A 22,641-nucleotide genomic window follows, 5' to 3' on the forward strand; every position below is an offset into this window, starting at 1 on the left:
CTCGCCACACGACCAATTCATCCCGAGTAGAAGTTATTGCGATTTAAGATAACAGATTAAGTAAGGTTCCATCTGGCTGCAACGCCCTGCTGCAACCTGTGTTCAGTATGCATAGCAAATGTCCTGTGGAGATATGCTAATATCAAGAGTAGTAGAGCGTTGTTTCGCACCTCATCTCCACACGCGCATTAACAAAACAACATATTTCTTTTGTTCAATATTTATATAACATTTTGTGTGAAAAGCATTGCCCTACCTGCCAATCTGCAGACTTTACTAGGAATAGCACCTAAATGAACGGGCGCCACAGTGCTCCGCACCTAAATATCCAGACGCCACAGTGTGCACGCCTATTTGACCGGCGCCTAACTGTCTGTGCCTAAAAGGCGTGGACCCTGACATTGGTGCTATTAACAGTGAACTAACATGGTTTTGAGAAGACAGTTTGTTTAGGTTTTTATTATAACTTTAAGCCAAGTTTCATTAAATGATATTTAAGATCTGGTACTGTTTGCAGAATTGTATATTACTGTGATAAGCTGTATTCATTCTAAGGTGTAACAAATTAGTGAAGGGCATATCAAACTACTGTGTGTCCTGTTGAAGTAAAAACGATATTGCAATCATTGATAACGAAAGTTATCACATTTAAAGGTAATTCACTATATTAAACAAGCAGTCTTGTCACATCGCTAAAGTAAAATATTAGTCTTTTTTCAACTTACATAATATTTTTGTCATGTTCAGACTTATACCTGGTGGTTGAAGGTTGATATTAAGTGGACGAAAAAGCAATGAAGACAATTTTGGTGTTCATCTTTAGCCATGCCTTTAAGTGTCTTGCCGAAGACACAGCCGCATGCTCATGACTGGTGTCGAATCGACACCAGGGTTCTCACCACTTTAACTATTCAATCATTGTTATTCTATTTTTATAATCCCCATTTTAGGGTGAAACAGGCTGGTAGAGGTCTTTATTCAAATAGAATAAAATTATTAAATATTCCATTTGAATAAGGACCTTCTGATGATCCCTCTTTTATGGTGATACAGGCTGTAGGTAAAGGTTTTAGAAAGTATCCTAATCATTATATTTGATGTAAAAAACTATTTCTGTATTTTCTACATATTTTTGTTTAGTATGAAATTCCTACTTGTTTTTTCTAAGTATTTATAAAATAACTCAAAATGATTTTTTTAATCAATGCTTTCTTGTTAAAACAGTAAGATTGACCTAGTGTGTTAAGTAAAAGTTTGACTAGTCACAACAGTAGTGTAAACTAATTATTATTTTGTCTACTGCTGTTGGTTTTGCTGATTGACAGTTTGGCTATCAGTTTTGAGTTTTAGTTTTCTGCATAAACACCACACATATGAAGTCATTTGCACCACTTCTTGGGCTATTGAAATATACTTCATCATATGTTTTTATACAAATATTATCATCATGTTCTTTCATAGAGTTGCATGAATGTTGGAGCTTTCTGAAGAAAAATTTTACTTGGAAAAGAATTAGTTTTATTTTTTAGCTGCAAACAGGGTTGAATTAATATCAGTAAAAGCTGCTGCAGGGTTGTATTCTTAGTGCTGGTATACAAGTCTTCACTTAGGTCATAAATGCTATAACATGAATATACTTGAAACATTGGAATCGACCAAAACATAAAGTGAAGTGTGTGAACACCAAACGGCATACAACCAAGCAAAAGCTGTTTATGAATACTTTCTCTTTACTTCATTATTTTTTAACTGTAACCTTCAGGGTCAGGTAAGAGATTTGGTTAGGGTTAGAAAATAGTAAAGTAAAGGTAAAGTAGTCAAGACACAAAACAGCTACTTTGGTCTATTCCAATTTATGACATCATGGCATTTTTGACCAAGGCAGAGACTTGTACACCAGCTTCCAGATTGTATGGTCTTAGGCCTGACGTGGCAAGAAGTACAAGCTCTCTCTGAGTAGTTTTATTCACATTTTTGTGATTTTGTTTTTATATTTGGTAATTCTTCAGTATTTTATATTGCATAATTGTATGTTGTATGCAGATGTCTGGATGCTGTGGAAGTGAAAATGATGTTTCTGAAGAAAAGCCATATGGTAAGTTTATGTTGAATGCTTTTTAATTATGTGCAATAAACTCATCACCTTCATAAAATGAAGATTGCATTGGTACTACGAGTGGAGATATACTGGTCAACTACGGTAAATGTGTGCAAGTGGTTTTGTTTGTGCAACAGTATATGTATTCAGGACAAACTATTGTTTGCAGTTGTGTTTCAAAAAAATAGCAATCATTTCGGCTTTTGGGGAAAATAGCCTGAAGTAATCAATGAGAAGTTTCATGGTGTCTGTGATATCTTTTGTCAAATCACAACTGTCTTTTTTAAAAGTTTTGTTTGTTAAGCAAGATATTTTATGGGATACGTATATATATAATGGTTAAACTGGAGGTGAGAATACCAACTTGATGCAGTTGGCCTATTTTGCCAAGTGTTACTTTAAAACTGTATTTCAAGTTTTGAGATGTCTGAAGTATGTTGCTATTCACTGTTGCATTAAACTGTGACACATTTAATTTCTTACAAAGACTTTTTAGTCATACAAATTAGCTTTACAAAAACTGAAATTTGAAGAACAATAGACCTGAAACAATGCTATGAGGTAAATCGATTCCAGCTTTATTATTTGAAATCTTTTGTGAAAGGCAGTGTTTTGGTTGTTGTTTAGCAAAGAAGAGAAATCTCCATGGACTTGCTGATAACAAGCCTTTGTTGTTTCCTGTTGATCAAACAAAGGTAGAGTCTTGTGCATACATGGCGAATAGGAGTTGTGAGGCACACAATCTATGTGTACATTGAAATCTGATTCATCACTTTGTTGAGAAATGAGATGACGATTTTTTTCTGAGTTTTACACAAACTTTTATTTACATGACGTATTCATAGACTTGCTGACTGAACAACAAAAGGAAAAAGTGTGTTTTAGTGGAAACTCAAGCAAAACATGCGATTACTTGGAAATGTGTTACATATAATCTGTCAAACTTGCAATGGGTTCCAGCTCAAACTAATAAATAGTGCATGGCATAAACTTGTGTTGTTTTTATTAAGGCTAATTTCTTATTCTTTGGAGTTTGTGACATTTTCAAGGCGCTGCAAGAAGTTTTGTTTTAATCAGTTGTTTTGTTGGTTAAAATTTATTATCTCAAATTTTTCTATTGGTCCGGTTGTCATCACATTTTATTATTTTTCTGGTATCAAGTTTTTTTTTGGCGTATATTCTGAAAGCTGCTTTATATTCAGAAATGTGCAAGTGTAGGCTACTTCTAAACGATGTGTGTTCGACTTTGTGGTCTTATACCTGCAGTGAGAGAAAGAACAAACTCTTCTGTTTTGTTTTTTACAAGGGTTTTGAAATTCAAAAACATTCTCTACCAGTAGGCCTACTTGTTTCACAACACTAACAACCACCATACATCAGGTTCTTGATTGTAAATTATGTGTAAACTATCAAGTGTATTCGATAAGGCATGTTTTTTTTAAATATCGTAACACAACATTACAGCAAAGTTTTGAAATAAAAAAAACAAAAACAATAGCCTATATATATATATACGTTTTTCTTCGCAAAAACTTCACTGCTTTTTGTTTGACTTTAGTATATTGTAGTTTCACTCAGCGTCATGAGTTCTGGCTACTTTGATGATGCTAATTCAGGATGCTGGTCTGCGTCATGCTTGTATTTTTTGTGACGAAAAGAAGGGCGCTTGTCTTGTTTGCAATAGGTAGAAAACGTCATGCTGTTGGTTTAGTTGATGGTCATTCAAAAGCAGATGACTTCATTTGTTTCTTTATTCCTTTACGGTTTGGTTGAATGTTAATGCGATGTATCAATGGTAATTTTGCTGGCTACATGCTTTTGTTTGAAATCACAATTGCCTGGTAGTTAAGTCAACAACCGAACTGTGATGAAATTGTACAAACAACACACCACATTAATGTACAGAACAGAATCTTTTAGATGTGCTGTTTTTGATGCAGCTCGTAACGAATTGTTTTTGCGTAATACATGACATAAGCGTTCCCTCTCTAACATTTGTTTTCTTTTCTCTAAATCTGTACAGCACTTCGCATTGTTCCCTTAATCTTCTTGAAATGTTAAATAGTTTGCAAGTAGAAAACGATAAAATATCTTGTGAACTAATTCATCTTTACTTAAGTAATGCAAACACTCATTTTGTCATGGTGTCTTCCATTTTCGTTCGATCGGGGTGTTATTTACTTCCACAAATACCCACATTTCCATAATTAACCAGCATTCATTAATGACTAGCAGTGGACAAAAACCAAGCCACCCGCTCGACTCTCTCAAGTCCTAATGAAAACTTTTTTTCATCTCTAGTCTAATGTTTTAAACGAAGCTCACCAAGATTGGTTTCGAAATTCAATATCTTTGGATCTAACCACTATGTGAAAATATTGCAGTAAAACTCTTTTTTTATGATTTATTGACAACACTGGGCACAGTATTTTTCATTGAGCTTGGTCCGTCATAACGTGCAAGTGCATTGTTGCCACTAATTTTTATTATTAAATATTTATACTGTTTGTCTTACTGTGCTTGATTATGCAAGGTTTCTTTGTGACTGTGTCCAGCGTCGTTTTAATGCTTTCTGATGTTAGATGTGGTCGGTACTACTTTTTCACTCTTATTTGACATCACATATTTCTATTTCAATCATTGACTGTTCAGTTATTGTTTAGATTTCTGGTAATTGTTCTGGTGTGTATTTGCTCATGTGGAAGTGGTCATGGCATTCTTTTCGTTTTTCTTGAAACATGAGTGACATTTTTTTGTTTGGGGAATATCATGACTTTTCATCAAAAGTTTTTACCATTGAACGAAAATATGAAAAAATACTTGACACGTCTGACACATTATAATCAGCAAATCAGTCTTTCTAACATTGACAGAACGTCTTCAAACTGATGTAAAAAAAATAGGAATGATTTTCAAGTTGCCTTTTGCAAACTCTTGGGTCGGAATGTGTTTTCAACATTGAAGTGCTTTGTTTGTGGTCATCATGATCTCGTCTAAACACTTCGTTCATTTTTTGTATGATCCACTCACTGTTTGAAATTCTCCCTAACAACAAGTCTAAACTTGATTATAAGCCACAAGATTCAAAGGTTCCATGTTGAGAAATTGCGTTCATAATTTGAATATCCATAGCATTTACAAGAGGCTGTCTTCGCCTGACTCAACATTCAGCAAACATCACAAGTATACCATAGGTAAGGTGTACTTGGCGTCACATTTTGATGCGGGGGATTGTGTGTAAGGGGTAGTTTTATGACTTTTAACACCAAGCACTGCGTAGAGTTACTATCGATTGAAAATCGCGATTCGATAGCGTTTTTCATTGTTTTTTTTTGGTAGGCTAACGAATGTTCGAATCTGCTGCTTTCAAGCAGAAACGTGACTGTTTGTATTAACTGTTTTTTTGACAAATCTTTTGTTGATGAGTTTCTACAAACTTTGATACACAACACAACGATTTGTTTTTTGTAATCATTCATTACTTTGCAAAAAGTCTGCTAACTATACAGTCACAAATTTGGACGCATCTGCCACGGGCCAAGCAGCCATGAATGTATATTTTATTGAATACGTAAAATTCTAATTGTAGAGCAATTTAACGAGCGATGCTTGCCAACAAAAGCGGCAAAATAGCAAATTTTGTTGGCAGTAGATCCCCCTCAACCAGGATTATTCTAGAAGATAATCCGTTTCGTTAAATCACTTCCTTTGTCTGGTGAGTGAAGATACCATCCTAGAAAAGCATTTTATCCAGGAATAGGTACTATTTTACCCAAGCTCAATTTTAAAAATAGTAGAGTAGAAAGGCAATTTCTGGGACAAGAAGACAATGAAGAAAATATTAAAGCTCGATAAGTCGGTAATTTAAAAACCTCTTATGGCAGATCAAATATATTTTTGCCTTTAGTGAAGTGTTCTTGTCATGAGGCAAAGCTCACTTGGAACACAATGGAAATTACTGCTTTATGTCGAAAACATCACTACCCACTGTTAGCTTGTTTTCGATTGGCTGCTACTGGCAACGCATTTGTCCCACTTATAATTCTGTCAAATAGCCATATTGAATAGGATGTTGTATAGACGTTCATAGCTGTAACGTTTTGCTAACAATCACCATTCACCAATATGAAGCTCCATTTACGTGAGAATACAGCATGCTATGGAAGGTTGTCATGACTGTTCCTGTCTGGGTGTTGGTATTATTCTACTACTTTTGCAAGAATATACTTACCGTACTTACGCACTGACTTTGTTATCGTTGCGTCACGGTTTTTATGCTTCTATCTCTTCTACCAGCACTGCCAACACTGTGATTTATAGATTTGTTTTTTTCATTTTAGCTATTAATATTTTCCTAAAAATAACGGCAGTGAAACTTAGCTTTTAGATGTAAAGATTCATAATAAGAATCATAGAGAATCTAAAGATTTTCAAAATCTTTCTTTGCAACTTCCGCGAGTGTGGCCTGAGGAGCGGCCGACGTTTTGCATATTGTACGTTAAAAGATATTTGTTTAAATATTGCAATATATAGGTTTCATACGCCAATGACTTGTGTCGCTCACAAGTGATGTATTTACAGGAAAAGAAAAGAATTTTGACCCCAACTTCCACGGACCAATCAGGAACAGATCTTGCACTGACATCATTTGCTGTTTACTCTTCTTCGTCTTCATCCTTGGATACATAGTGATCGGTCTCTTTGGTAGGTAGATAGTTTTTCGAGTGCCAAAGAAGTTTAAAAGGTTTGTGGATAATGTCGGGTTGCTGAATCCGAAAATGACATTTTTTTCTCTCTTTTCTTTGCATTAACATTAGTTTTGAAATGCGCTATCGCTAAATTAAAAATTTTTTGGCAAAAGAAATGGTGTCCGACAAATTGTTCGTAAGCAATTGTTCGTAAAGCAATTGTTCGTAAGCAATTGTTCGTAAAACGATTGTTCGTAAAATTAATTCTTCGTAAAACAATTCTTCCTAAAGCATTTTTCGTGCATGCAGTTAAAATTTGATGTATACGAAGAAATGCTTTACGAAGAATTGTTTTACGGATTTCATTTTACGAAAAACAGTTTACGAACAATTGTTTTACGAACAATTGCTTACGAACAATTGCTTTACGAACAATTGCTTACGAACAATTTGCCTATAACCAAAGAAATATTGTGCATTATTCGCTCTGTGGATGACTGGGCCTGTATCAGTGGTTCAAAGCCTCTACAAGCATGTGAACCAACCAGTATTAAGCTCTCAAACAAGCTTTCTCAGCCAAGGATTAAGGTTCCCACAATCAAACATTTCAAGATTGGTAGCTGCAGAAAATATCTCAATTTGAAAACAAAATCTGCATTGAAATCGCGAGGTAAAGTTTGTAGCAACCGGCCACAAACAAATTGGTTACTGCAGTCTTCGAAATTAGCATACTTTTACTTCGGCATAAACGTTGCCGAGGCCAAACGGCAAAAATTGAAATTGCCTGGGCAATTGCTGTGAACATTTACTACGAAAAGATTGTACCAAAAATTGTAAAACGAGAAGCGAAAAATATACTAGAGTAGTATATCACGACCGCATTGTTTGATTTATTGTGGTGTAATAATACTAAAAGTAGCGATAAAGCGAGCAACGCGATACGCACGCTGTTACGGTATTTCACATTAAATAACTCACGAGGGGGGGGGTAAGTTAATTTTGGGTTTATTCAACGTTCGAGTCAGCACAAATCGATTTAATTTTCCCGTCGGGTTATGTAGTGTAACAACAATGCTTAATAAGAAATTTACGTTTGTTTTCCATTAATTCGACATCTAGCGACGTTGAATTATCATAAAATAATGTTAATTGCTCAACCAAGTACCGATAACAAATTAATAGCTTCCTGCGAGAAGATTGTCAGAATCGGTATCATCAGATGCTGTATCAGCTGGACGAGATAACGGAAAGTGAGGCGCAATAAGGAGTAGATGCTTACAATAATTTGACGTCTACTGGCGTTAAATCAATGCAAATAGGGTGATATTTCTATAAAAGATTCAATTCTCCTAGCTGGGCACGTGTCTAAGCGCCGGCGAAGTAGGAAGTAACCCAAATAAAACATCAAGCAATAGTGAGATTGAATCAACATCCTAGTCTGGTGTAGTCTAAAAAAAATGATTTTTTTGTAATCTTGTGGTCCTTACAAGCGCTCGTGTGGCTTCGGCATTTTTATTGCTGACGCCAATGCGCCATTCCTGCATCTGCGTCGGCAATCACCTCGGCAATTGGACGCTAATTTCGAAGACTGTTACTGTTACGAATTCTTTGAATAGGTTTTGGAAAATTAAACAAGGTCGGTTGCTTAAACGTTGCTTCATATGTGAAATATTTATGATGCTCCTTCAATCGGTGTTTCAATAGTACTATGTTTCTGTGACCTGGTTCTCTGTGGCTCTGAAAGTTACAGAATTTGATAGTTTTTAACGGTGTTTTGGAAAGGAAAGACCCCTTGTCATTGAGTAGTAATTACAATTGATGAAACTAAAGGTTTTTTGTTAATAAAAAAAACTTTGACTAACGAACGATTTGGCTTTTAGCATGGCTTAACGGGGACCCCATCATCTTGATCAACCCGACAGACAACCAAGGCCGCATTTGTGGAGTCAACTACGGAGACCTAGATCTATCGTGAGTGAACAAATTCACTAAATGTCTTTAGACGTAGAATCAGCATAAAAAATCACTGATTTACAGCCCGCGGAAAATGCTACTCGGCGTGCTGGGAATTTGTAATGTATCAGTTTCCGCGTGTCAGTGTTTCCCAACAAAGTTAAAAACTCGACTTTTCGAGCTTTGAAAAGTAGCTATTGCGACGCATACCTTTACAGAATGTTAAATATTCCAGGGGGAAAAACAACTTATTCTACTTCGACATTTCGAAGTGTGCCAGTCCCACCACGACCCTGACCCTGCAATGTCCCACCACTCAGGTAAATACTTACAATTATATTTGGTTGGATCAGGGATTCATAGTATAGGGATCGCCAACTCGGCTGGATATCTGACAAGCGGAGTGTAAAACTGTTGCCAGATATTTTTTAAATTTTTAAAAAAAATATTATTTTGGCATTTTTAAAGTAGTAGTTGCCCAAAACTTGCCCGTAAATAACTATTTTAAAACTAGCCTAAAGCAATTTTAATGTTCACTTATCAAACTATCAAATTTTTGGCAAATTAACCTCTCTGGTGCATAAAACATGTTACTTGAAAAATAATTACCTGCTTCATCACTTAACACATGAAGCTTTTTATTCCTGAGGTGTATTTTAATTTTCTCAATTTTTTTTTATTCTTATATGGTTACTACTATATTTTTTTTTAAACCTGCAAGTTTTATTTAAGTTTTGTACATAAATTCAGCACATTCTTATTGCAAAGTAACACAACTACAAACTACTTTAACTCAATCTTGTGCAACTTTAAACTTCAGGTTAGTTTTATACGGACAAGCTTTGGGCGACCACTACTCTTTAAAAATGCCAAAAAATGAGTTTTTCTAAAAATTTAAAGTATATTTGGCAACACTTTTACACTCCGCGTGTCAGATATCTAGCCGAGTTGGTCATCCCTATACTATGAATCCCTGGGGGGGGATATTCTATTTCATCGAAATTTTGTGTAAATTTACACTGTTAAATTGTTTGCCCTTGTAACTAAATCTTTTCAAACAGTGTAGGGGTGTATCAAATGTCACAATTGTCACATGACACTCTCGGGGAGGGATGTTAGAACCGTCGTATTGGGTGATATACGTTGGCAAAAAACGTCATTTTTAGCGTCATGGGAGGAAGGGAGTTAAAAAAAATGGCGTCATGTGATATTTGAAGTTTTTACAACATCGCCAGACGTTAAAGCAATGTACAGTTACTACAGTATATGGGCATTTTAATTGTTTGGGATTTTAAAGGAAACAATGAAGCCTTGACGTTTAATTTTTAGCAGTCTTGATGAAAGAAATACGTCTACGACTCGTCTGACCTTAAAGCTATTTTTCACGTCATGGCTTCGGTAAAAAATTCTTTTTAGCCTACAACTCGCGATGCTGGGGAGCATTGGCTGAGAGCTTATTTTGTTATGGCAATAATGATGTTTTTTTGTTTGTTTTTTCAGATTTGTGTTCCGTCATGTCCCAGCGATTCCTGGACTTACTTTCCCGACATTGCTCTTTTGGAGGCAGCTCTGCTGTTAGACCCAAACCGGACAGCTGCTGCTGACAACACGGTTCCTCCTGTGGATTGGAGCAAATACATTTGCACGTATGGCTTCAATGCAAGACAAAAGTTTATCGACGGAACGGTACGTGGAATGTGTAGATGTTTTTTATGGGTGATTTCAGGTCATTTTTATGTTTTATTAAAGCATATAATCATGTGTCTTAGTCTGCGCGTCTTTGATGATGAAACCAAACACTGGCTGCTCTTTGGTAGCTTTTCAGTGCAGTCCGGAAACATCTTAAATCTGGTGTGGTAAAAGGATAGACCCTCGACCCTAGAGGCTCACACGGCGACGAAGAAAAAGATCATGATTACTGTTTCACTTATCCTAGCTAGCGAAAATGCCACATTCACGTCTTATTATCATCTTTCGATGTTACAGTGTTTTTCATGTAGTCATTTTTCATGTAGTCGTTTTTCATCTTTTGAGAAACAAAAAAAAAAAACTGCAGAAAATGTTGTACAGCCAAAAGTAAAGGTAGAAAATTGTCTTTGCCATAACGAACCATCTGATGTTCAAAAGATAACATAAGATGTTGTTTAAACGTTGGTTAGTTTCATCATGAATCTTTTTCAGAATCAATATAATGTAGAGTTGTAGACTTGACTTTAAATATCTGTTTAGAGCGTGCAGACCATGATGCAAGGCGGCAAGTGTGCCCCCTACTACGTCCCAATGACCCCGGTAGTGGGGAGGTGCATACCTGAGGTATTAGTGACCGCCGTAAACTTCACGATTACACAAGGATCTGAACTTTTGAGGGTAAGTCTTTACCACGAGATATTGCAACTCAGCGAACTTGTGAATTCTTAACAACAACAAATGCACCTTTGATGACCAAACTAATGTCCTGTGACGTCAAGCGGTAGGCCAGCAATAAGTGCAAAAATGATGTGACACAAAGTTTCCTATATTTAGATTAGGCTACTCATACAGTCGTTGTGGCCACTTGCCTTGAGGTAGCTTTTTATCAATGGATAATTGGATAATGGTCTTTGCGAACTTTGGTTTTAGATTTTCGAAAATGGTCTCTATGTGACAAAATCGTAATATATGTACATTACATCTCCTTGAATAAGGTACCGAAGAAACCGCCTTGCGGTGGCAATAGCTTTATTAACAAATTATACAAGTTTCCGAACTTGACTGTTTTTGTTTACTTATTATACACTTTTGCTTTGCTTTAAAAATCATTCATGAGACTTTCAATAATGACTGATTGAATATTTTTAGTTTAAAATGCAAACTTAATCTCAACTTTATCTTCCTGCAGGACGCGGAAGGACAAATAGTGAATGGTACGATGTTGGAAGAGGGTCTTACTCCAATTAGCTTGTACGTGGAGGCCAGAGAAATTGCCGACAAAATATTCGCCGACTTTTCCGTGTCGTGGTACTGGCTGCTTGTGTGAGTACCTTTTTCTACAAACATATTGTATTGTCCTAGCACAAAGCCTCGACTTTGGAGATGGTTTGCTGAACAATTCAAATAACTTCGTGTGCACTGTTTGAAAAAGAATATGAACCATGCCTTTTAATGTATGTAAAATTTTAACATTGATTTTCCATTTCTGAATGTTGTTGCGACGGAAGAAATCGCCAGGTGAACTGACAAGAATGTGCTAGATGCTAAAAATAACGCTAATCTTTTATGTCCCATATTGTATTTCTCAACGTTGATTCAACATCAAATGACGTAGTTATGTTTTATCTGCTTCGCTTGTGCAATGAAAATTAATTCACTCATTCACAACCCAACTAGTAAAACCCGTACTCTTCATTAAAAAAGATAAATTTCACAAGCAGAGAGCGCTCACAGATGAATTTTTCACTCTTTTTATGTTTGAAAAACCTTCAGATAGGTTAAATGCAACCTCTCCCTTTTTTAATGATGATATATTTTCGGTGTTTGAAGCTATTATGCAAATAAAACGGTTGTTCTTTACAACCCAGCACTGACTACATAGAATTGTCAGTAACAATAAAATTTTACGCGAGTTTACAACCGACTGTTAAAGCTCGTTGCATCATCGTCGCTTATTGACGTAGTGAGTCGTTTAAAATAGATGAAGAAATCTTTGTGGCGCTTTTCACTTTTTATATATCGTTAGTACGGGACCCATTCCTCGTTGCAGTGAGATATCTTTTCAGCCGTATTCAAAAGTTTTGCAAATGTTTTGACTGGCATAGTGCATTGCTCAGCAGAGTTTCACTTGTTTTTACAGAGATGCACGTGAGTTTTTCCTTTTGTAATACACTCATAACTCAACGAGGTGAACTCTCTCTTGCTGGAAAATCTTAAATTCTCGAAGTCTTCAGCTAGATTTACTCAGCCACCAAAAGTTACCTATTTTATATTGTTTAAACGTCAATAGAGCTTATTTTGTCGATAAGTTAACGTGTATCAGTCGACTAGACGGCAGATTCACCAATTAGGCTTTAAAGAACACCACAATACTCATCATAATAAGCCATTTGCAATTAAAGAAATGACTGGAATAAAATAAATAAACAAACTAATAAGAGAAATTAGGATAAGCAACAAATGAGGTTGACTGTTAACATGGTCAGTTGGTCACATAATACCAAAAAGTCCTCATCCTCATCATTGGTAGCACCTGAAGTTGGGTGGTTTATTGGTACCACTTGCTGAGCATGCGACCACATTTCTAACTTACATAACGGTATAATTCTACACTTTCTCTTGCAGTTCTTTGTTATGATAAATGAAAACAATTGTTACTTGAAAAAATGTATGAAACGATTGGAAATAATATAAAAAACAAATAAAACGTAAAAAACGATTAAGTAAAACGTTTTTAACCAACTACTTACACACCTCTTAAACCAAACACGGTTCAAAGATTTCAATTTCAATGTTCTTCCGCAGAGGGCTCGGCGTATCAGCAATTGTGGCTTTCCTGTGGATCGTTGTCATGCGTTGGATTGCCGGCATCATGGTCTGGGCCACTCTCTTATCTCTTGTCGCTCTGTTGAGTTTTGGAGTCTGGTATTGTTATGACGAATGGAATGTGAGTCTTAGCAATTAAAGAATAGATTTAATGCTATTTAGACAGGGAAAGTGCATTTAAACAAAAGTTTGCATTATTGCCGCATAGAGTGTATTTGCTGTTAAATATATGATGTATTGCATAGCTTTGTAGAAAAGTGCAGCAAAATTAAATTCTACCTTCTACTCCAACAGCCGCAAGTTAAACATGACAGCCATGAGAGTATGTACTTGCTGAGTCATGGTTAACGTCATCCATCATGATCTCGTACTTTTTGGAAGCTTTACATCGATTCTTGAATCTAGTCCTATATATTTTTGTAAAAAAAAAAAAACATTCGTGAACAGAACGGCGCTGAATAACACTACAGTTGTCTTTAGCTATAAAATACGTAACATTGATGTAATTATTGACGTAGAGACTGAAAACAAACAACATAGGACAGGAGTCGGTACTGAGTGTCGGCTTCACCACCAATCTTTCCACATACCTCGCTCTGCAAGATACCTGGCTGGCTTTCTGTGAGTAAAACTTATGTTGCATCCCAGCGTGTAAAAAAATACCCTTTTTACAATGATTGAACGTTTAAATATGTTGAATCGACGTAAAAAGAAAGCCGTTATCAACCGCAATCCCTAACAAGGCGTACTACTTTAAACTGAGAACACCGTCACTGTTTTCTGACTTGACGTAGGGAGGTACATGCACCTGTGATGTTATTCACAGTCATTTTAGCGTGACTAAAATACTCTGATGTCATCATTAGCATCCGATTTGAAAGTAACAAAGGTGTTTCAGCATTTCATAGATTGCTCAGTATTTTCACCGATTTATTGTGACTTCATACGTCAACAACGCAGTGCTCAGCTTACGAAAGTACCTCGATAGTTTCACCTCATTTCTTTCATGGACTGATGCATTCTAACGCTAGCAGTTGATATCTTAATTTTTGTTCAATTTTTTACATTTTGAGGTTTATTTAGTTGGTTACTGTTTTACAACGTTTGGAATTTTACTCGAGTTTGTTTTAAATGTTTCTTTTTACTCTTCCAGTGATCATCCTTGCCGTTCTCGATGTCATTCTCATCCTGCTTATTCTCTTCTTGAGAAAGAGAATACAAATCGCCATCCAGATCATACGGCAAGCCAGCAAGTGAGTCTTCTAGATAGGGGTTAAATTTGTGTTGACTTATCCTGCCACTTATATACGCATCGTATCAATCAATTTTTTGACCCAAAATGCTGCGTCATTGTTAATCAACAACAAAAATCGCTATTTGGATTTTCTACAGAGCCGTTGGCGAAATGATATCCACACTCTTTTACCCTCTAGTCACGTTTGTCTTGGTGGTCATAGTGATTTCATTCTGGGCCGCAACGGCCTTGTTTTTGGCCTCCACCGGCGACCCTGTGTATCAAGTCATCGACTCGAGGAGCGTGCCTACAATGAACGGACAAACATGTGACATCACTGTAAGTGGTTGTTTTTGCGTTGATTCAACAGCAATAGACGTTAAACTGGTGCGAAAGGCTGCAACAAATGTTTACACAAATCTCATCTTGATTCCAGCTGTAATAAGTTACAGAGTGACAAACACGTTTTGACTAAAGTTGGCTAACTTTACAAAAGCTCCGTGTTTCTAAAAGGAAAAAACTTAATTGTTTTCCTAGACTTGTCATTTTTTCGCTGTACATTTCACTCCTTGTTAAGTTGCTATATTATCATGGCTTGAGCTCACAACTTATAATTGAAACACAAAAGGCTAAAATAGTTGAGGTTCAAATGAAAAAAAAATCCGAATAAAGAGTTTTTAAAATGCTGAAACATCATTTGGGCTGGTGCGGTACCCAACTATGGAAGGAAGGATAATTCGGAAGCGTTAATCGGATGTGGCCGTTAAAGTGTGCGTTTGCTCGTTCAACACGTGTTAGAAATATTAATAAAAGCACAAGAAGGTGACAATTAAAAGTTCCATTTGATCGTGCGTTATGAAATGTTAATCAAACACGCCTTTGCAGGAATGGTCTAACGAAAGCCACCCGTTTTTCTTCAACGAAACGGTAAAGTGCGTCTTTGACAAGTACGGCGGTGACTCCATGTAGGTTGACCAGATTTTGTTGACTTTTTTAGTGGTTACGTTTGCAGGAAATGTAAATGGTTTGCAATCAGTTTCTAAAATTGTGTTTTCACGAAACAGCTTACCCTAATTGCATGCTTTCACATTTTCGCTTTTTCCTGCTTGTCCTATCAACGTTGTAAAGCTAAATCACGACACCTTATGTTGCCAATAAAGTATCTAACGAATTCAATGTTCAATCCATCCAGAAATGATAATTTTGCCACTTGAGCATTGTATCCATGTTATTTTTTTTTCTGTGCATTAAAAGTTGCAAAGAAAGCCTGAAACCAGTGGTGTACAGTTTCTAATTCACATGCACAGAATGAGGTCATTGAAACAAATTCGAATTTTTTTTTCAGATTTCACAACAATGTGGTTTGGCTTCAAGTAGTTGAAGTGTTCGGGATGCTGTGGATCATGAACTGGGTTTTGGCGCTTGGCCAGCTGACCTTAGCTGGGGCGTTTGCCTCATATTATTGGGCCTGGAAAAAGCCCCAGGACATACCATCACTCCCTCTTTATACCAGCTTCGGACGAGCCCTGAGGTAAGGTTTATTTGCAGAACTACTGTATAAAAAACAGACGATCTGGACGAAATGTACATATTGATTGTGCTCATATTATATACTAGGGTGTTTCATTTTTTCCACACTTCCGAAATTAAAAACGTTCGGGTTTGCGTATGATGTGATTTTGGACACTGATTTGAAAAATGTAATTTTTATTTCATTATGACGTCATTTAGATGTGGCACCGCGTGGTTGAAATTCGTGTGGGGCTAAAAATAGGGGATTTCCCGTAAATCGGTAACGGGACATGGTAGAGAGACGAAATTGGTGTCAAAATGCGCAGAAGGGCCGGTTTCCTATACCTTCTTAAGAGACTTTATTGCCGTATCTTCCCCGCAAAGCGAATTATATCGAAAAAACGATATTTCGCATGCACAAGGTGTTGCTATAAGTTCAATTTTTTGACAGATTTATGTACTTTGCGCGCGGCTTTGAACTGCTATGTCTCGATGATCGAGGTTAACACAGTGAAGTTTTTGCTTGTGAAGTGTTGTTGCCTGTAAATTATCCCATCCCTACATGCCGCTGAATGGAGAATTATCCTTACACTACTGTACGTTGTTCAACCGCACACAATTGGAGTCGAACGTCAACGCTTGATTTCGCCGTTCTTTTCAGAGCCGTGTGTGATTTGGAGCTACTAGTACTGACAACAGTTAAAAACTATGTGCTTGTTCAAAATGTGTAATTCATTTTTCCATTGATTGAATTGTCGCTGTTTTTCGTTAGATATCACACCGGATCCATGGCGTTCGGTGCCTTGCTGATTGCCATTGTCCAAATCATCCGCTTAATGCTCGAATACATCGACCACAAGTTGAAAGGCTCCGAGAACAAAGTGGCCAAGTTCCTCATCTGCTGTTGCAAGTGTTGCTTCTGGTGCTTGGAGAACTTTCTCAAATTTCTCAACAGGAATGCTTACATCATGGTCAGTTCATACTTTCATGTTTCGAAGTAGTTTGTTGTAACATGTTCAGCTTGGTTTTATTTCGAAAGTAGGCTATTCAACACAAAAAATTTCAAAAAAAGAAAAGTGTTTCGTACATTTTGAATAAATCTTGGTGCTTGGAATAGATCCAAAGTTTGATTTCTTTTTGCATCCAAAGTCTGTGCACAGTCTCGTGGAAAATATTAGAAAGCTGCAAATCCAAATGTCATTATTTTCTTGCTCTGGCGTCACTCTCCACTGCACTCTTTTCAAGGCTTCTTCTTAAGCTAGTCATCTTCCTTTTTCAGCCTTTCCTTCTTCGCCATGGCATTCTTTTCTGATGTTTTCACCGTCTCTCATTTCGTTTCCAAGGAATCAAGGATTTCGGTTGTTGTATCATTTCACGACTTAAACACTGATTGGAAATTCTATCTGTTCCATTCCCCTGTTCGGATGATGACCTCGGTCAATAATATTTTATTTTTCTTGATACTTAAAGCTATAAATTTTGTCGGCCTTTGTTTTGCAAATTGATTTCGAAATTTCTTTTTATATTTCTCAATCAGAATTTAGTTTTTGCTTTGATTGGATGTCGCTAGAAGAATTAATGTGAAGACAGATTTTGGCTAATTGGCAAAAATCTTTTCTAAATCTCACCTTTTCGCCATCAGGTGGCAGTGTACGGAAAACATTTCTGCTGGTCAGCAAAGGAAGCTTTCAAGTTGCTCATGCGTAACATTCTCAGAGTTGCCGTGTTGGACAAAGTGACAGATTTCATCGTCTTCATTGGTATGATTTTGCGTGTAGAACTATTGCGTGTTTTTGTCTGTAATTTTTGTTGTAAGATAAAAGAAAAAAGTAAAAGGAAAATTTGTTGATTGCCTGCTGTTAGACATTGACTTTATATTTGTTACATACAGATAAACTTTTCAATAGATCTTTATTTTTTATTTTTTGTAATGTTAATATCGTTACACATTTTTATAACCTTTCTTCCGTTCTAACAAGCCATCTTTACCACAGGCAAGCTTGTGGTGGCTGTTGGAATGGGGTCGTTGTCTTGGGCTTTCTTCACAGACAAGTTCGCCTCGATTAACCTTGTCGCTCCCCAGTTGAACTACTACTGGATGTTCGTCATTGTAAGTCGAAATATTTATGTTGGTGTATTTCGATAAAGATATTTTTGATTTTTGGATTGTGATTTTTTTCTGGATTGTTAATGCGCTAAAATTTAACATAGCAACAACTTAGCAAATTTTTTTGAGAACTCAAAAAATACATAATTCGCTTGTTTATTCGTACAACAGCACATCTCCCGTTTGAGAGTCATTCTGGATTACTAATGTGTTTGCTTGAAACTACGTCGCAGCAACGTCACATTACGTTATAAAATAGTTATATTTTGATAAAACAGTTTTAAAAATCCTTTTCAGATGATCGGAGTTGCAGCATACTTTGTGGCGGCCGGTTTCTTCAATACCTTTGGAATGGCTGTGGACACCATCTTCCTATGTTTCCGTGAGTACATGATCGAAAGATGTCGATGTCGTTTACTGCTTTCTTGAGTGGTGAGAACGTCTCACTTACCTTCACGAAAGCATTAGTTCGACACCTACCCATACAGCAAATCAGTCGTTTTTTTACATTGATTCAACATCTGCTGACGTTGATAAAATGGTTGATTTGCTGTCTTGAATGCTTGAAGGTGGATGCAAAGACCAACTTCCTCGCCTTCCCGTCTACATAATTCAAGTCTTTAACCTTTCGTCTTTAACGTAGATACGGTAAAAAAACGTTCACTAACGGCGATTGAGGAACAACAAAACCATAGAACAAACTTTAAAAGAGCGAATTTAAGATTTTAAGATGTCCTCAATTATTTCTACACCCACAAAATTAATGCTCTGCATCACTTGGCGATTTTTTCGGTTCTTTTTTTTAACCACAAAATGACGCACGTAAGCAAGAGTTATGTTTTCTGAAATCGGACAATTTCAAATTAGGCTGATTGTTTCCTGTGATATCTTTGGACCAAAGCCTCCCAAACTTTTCCTTGGTTACAAAATTGTTGAAGATTATTCAAAAGATTTATCCTTTTGTCGCCATTTAGCTGTTGATCTGCCGGCATGTCTAAAAACTTTCTTCAGATTGTTGAAGGATTTTATCAAAAGCTAGCAAGAAAAATTAACTCAATTTTTTTTAACTTTCAGTGGAGGACTTGGAGAGGAACGACGGGAGCCCGGAGAAGCCTTACTTCATGAGCAAAGGACTCAGGGAGGTCCTTGGGAAGAAGAACAAGAAAGTGAAGAATAAAGACAATTGATAAACCTACTGAGTCCATCGTGCCTTCATGCAACCAGAACCCTGCCTTGCAACGTTGTCCATTTTTACATCGCTTTAACGTCGCCAAATGTTAAAACGATGTAAATTGGTGGCTTTACAAGCTGCAAAGCTTTGATCAAGCCAGAAAGCATCGAATCTTGTTTTTTTTTTACGGTTTTGCAAACACTTTTTGATTGACTTTGATTGAATAGTTACTTCAGTATTTCCATATTGCGTAGTTATAGCACTTTATTAGTTTAATATTGCTTTTTTCTTCAAGTAGTATGATTTTGAAAAAGAAATTATTGTAAATTACGTCGACATTTCGAGAATCTCGTTTCAAGAACGTGTATAGAAATTCTTATCAAGCGATATTTCTATCTTCACTATAGCGACAATTTATAACTAGTATATTTTTATGCCGTTTTTTTGCGATGTCACATCAATTTACACACCCATGCGGTCATCCCATTGTACTTACTGCACTGATGAGACCTTGAGGTCGAAACGATGGAGGCCGCTATCTACACACCAGAGGTGTACGAATCCAAGATTTTTAGGATTGTGGTCTTATCCGGCTTTTGCTTTTTGAGATCGCGATCTGACAATTTCTAGATGTCTCAGGTCTGTAACTGAAGCAAATCCAAATTCCTTTTACTTCAGAAAATTCATTTAAAAAATATCGCACGGCATGATAAGTTACCGTATTCATAGTTTTTGGCTAAATGATGTTTGCTTCTTGGGATAAGGCATGATATGCACGTAAGCAGCAACACACACAAAGTTTCAAAACTTTCTCCGAGTTTGGACATGGTGCCAGGGCTCACTCAATATGTTCTTTTTTGTGTTCAAAATTTAAAAAAGTCATGCAACTTTATAATTCGGATACGATCCGGCTTTTATCAAAAAAAGAGATCCGGATCTGTTGATATACAGGAAGATCCTGTCCGGATCCTGTACACCTTTGCTACACTGGTGTATAAGATATTGCTTATGCGTTTTATGTTTAGGCTCCTGGTTACTTGACTACTGTGCTTATTTACCGATTTAACTAATTCTGCATTATCGGTGAGATTACCTCTCGCTTTGTACTTTGATTATGCCCAAAATGAATATTGCATTTTTCATACAGATTTTTATCTTGATTGTATTGCGGAATTGCTTTCATAATATTGCGGTAGCTGACGGAACAACATGTTTACAACAATGTTTCAACTGAACTTACAAACGTCTTGTGTAGATCAAGCTAATCGCAACTTATTTTGTTATTTTCTTTTGTTTTATATTTAATATTTTCTAAAGCAATGGAATGGAACCCAACTTTTTGAACAGCAAAAACCTTAACATTGCCAATGAATGACTGAAAGTCTGTCGTGGTTACTGACGTGTGCTCAGCGAAAGAGCGAGTTTTGTTTGTAGACCACGTAGTTTCTGAGGTATCCCATTAACTTTTAGCTCGTCCATGCCCGATCGCTTTATAAATTTTCACTTTCGCACATTTTAATTTGTTTGATATTGCCCGAATAACAAAGCTTGTTATTTTCACATCGCTTTGACGTCCAAAGACGTAAAACAAACTTGAAAAACACAACTGTACAAAAGTAATTGGCTGACGTGTTGTCTGACCACTGCTCGACAGGTCAGACGTTATCGCAATGTGAAAGCAATGTAATGTAACATGATGAAGTTGTTTTCATGGCATTGTGACGTGAACCGTTTATTTTCACAAGGCGTCATCAATTGTCTTCATTGTGATGTCATCCACCTATTGTGAGGCATATGCCGCTCTGCGCTTTGTTGTCATTTCCAAATGAAGACGGTATTTTTTTATGCAATTTCCACATTGATACACGTTTTAAAGACACCGCCATTCACATTTTTCATGTTTTCAAGTGAGCCAGAAATAACTCTTGTTACGGTTCAATTTATTTCTCTTATCTCAAGATTAAGATCTTTGCCACGAAATCAGTCGCTTTTTTACATTGAATCAACGTCTGCAGACGTTGTAATGTAAACAAGCGATTGATTATCTGACGGGACCTTGTTAGTTTAACGCTGTTGGGCGGTTGGACCAGTGGGTTATTTTCCGCCTATTTTGACAACCGACACTAGAACCATGACCAATGAATGACTCGTTTGTTTCCTTTTTAAACTTGTTTGCATTATTTGCGCTGGTTAAAATTCTCGATATTCAGCAGTTGATGGTGATTTATCGTCAACTGATGCTGAAACAATGTAATGATTTATTTCCTTGTTTTGTTTTTGTATCGCTCCTTCAAATTTTATTATCTTATTATCTCTATGTTTTTTCAACTAACTTTGAAGATGTTTGTTAAAATTTATTTTGCACCCAGTCGTAAAGTCGTTACTTTGCATTGTTCTAACGTCTAGCAACATTAAAACGATGTAAAAACAACCTTAGCGGTACCTGAACTTGGACTTCTGCTCATCAATCCATGGATACGTGCCTTTCATACAAACAGGGATTTATATGCTTGTGAAAATCTCAATTTTTATTTCATATAATCGTTCTAATACAGTTACTACATCTGTTCGGAAATTTCAAACATGGTTGATTTCTTAATTAATTCTCATTTGACTTGCGTGCTAAGCAAAGTTAAATTTTGTCCTAAACGTATTGCCTTTAAATGTTTAAATCAAGGAGAATTGCTTTACAAACTGTCTTACAGTGATAACTTTTTCACCCTTTCACTTTTACATTTAAAGATTTCACTTTTACTTTGCACCACACTTTTTGGACCTTGGCGATGATTTTAACAGACGGTTTTGCAAAAAGTCAGAATCGTCAAAAGTCAAGAAAGTCTTAATCGTGTTTTGAGTATGAGAACATTGTACTTTCTATTTCCAATTTGTTTTTGAGTTGACGTGTGAAAACACTTGGGCTACTCATTATTTTTATGGGCCCTAACTTTGCAAAAACTCCCACGGTCACACAAATATCAAACCCAGTTTGCAAAAGTTGTCTTTTTCCAATCGTTTCAACATTTTCAGACTTTGAAACAATATGAAATAGGCAACATTTGCTAGTTGGAAGTTGAAAAGTTGTTACTTTTGACGTTGAATCAATGTGAATGAAGGTGACACCAGGTGTTAATGAACAACTTGCATCTCTGTTTATTTTGTAAATATTTGCGTCGATGACGCACATTCTGATGGCGCTTTCTTGTTAAAAAATAAAGTATCGTAGTTACAGAGTTGAAGCCTGTTTTTTTTTCTCCCAAGACCCGTCACTTGTTTTGGTGGAACCTTTAAATAAATGCCTGGAAAGCAGCCGTGCATATCGAGTCATTGTGACGTGTCTGCAGACTAACTCACCTGCTGACCCAA

The 22,641-nt window shown here is 36.4% G+C and overlaps 1 protein-coding gene across 1 annotated transcript; it reads left to right on the forward strand.

The window, feature by feature from the left end:
- The first annotated feature begins 515 nt into the window (after positions 1 to 515).
- On the forward strand, positions 516 to 22,508 carry LOC145787978 (choline transporter-like protein 2). Its single transcript, XM_082599821.1, has 19 exons — positions 516 to 654; positions 2,044 to 2,095; positions 6,680 to 6,802; positions 8,667 to 8,757; positions 8,975 to 9,059; positions 10,240 to 10,425; positions 10,969 to 11,106; positions 11,618 to 11,751; positions 13,234 to 13,375; positions 13,773 to 13,875; positions 14,408 to 14,507; positions 14,647 to 14,827; positions 15,374 to 15,453; positions 15,834 to 16,019; positions 16,773 to 16,971; positions 17,643 to 17,760; positions 17,995 to 18,110; positions 18,405 to 18,489; positions 19,182 to 22,508. Exons 2-19 carry the CDS (start codon positions 2,044 to 2,046, stop codon positions 19,292 to 19,294), a joined length of 2,232 nt encoding a protein of 743 aa, XP_082455947.1. The 5' UTR covers positions 516 to 654; the 3' UTR covers positions 19,295 to 22,508.
- The last annotated feature ends 133 nt before the right edge of the window (positions 22,509 to 22,641 follow it).

This window comes from Aplidium turbinatum, chromosome 2 (assembly GCF_918807975.1).
Source record: "Aplidium turbinatum chromosome 2, kaAplTurb1.1, whole genome shotgun sequence".
Lineage (NCBI taxonomy): Eukaryota > Metazoa > Chordata > Ascidiacea > Aplousobranchia > Polyclinidae > Aplidium > Aplidium turbinatum.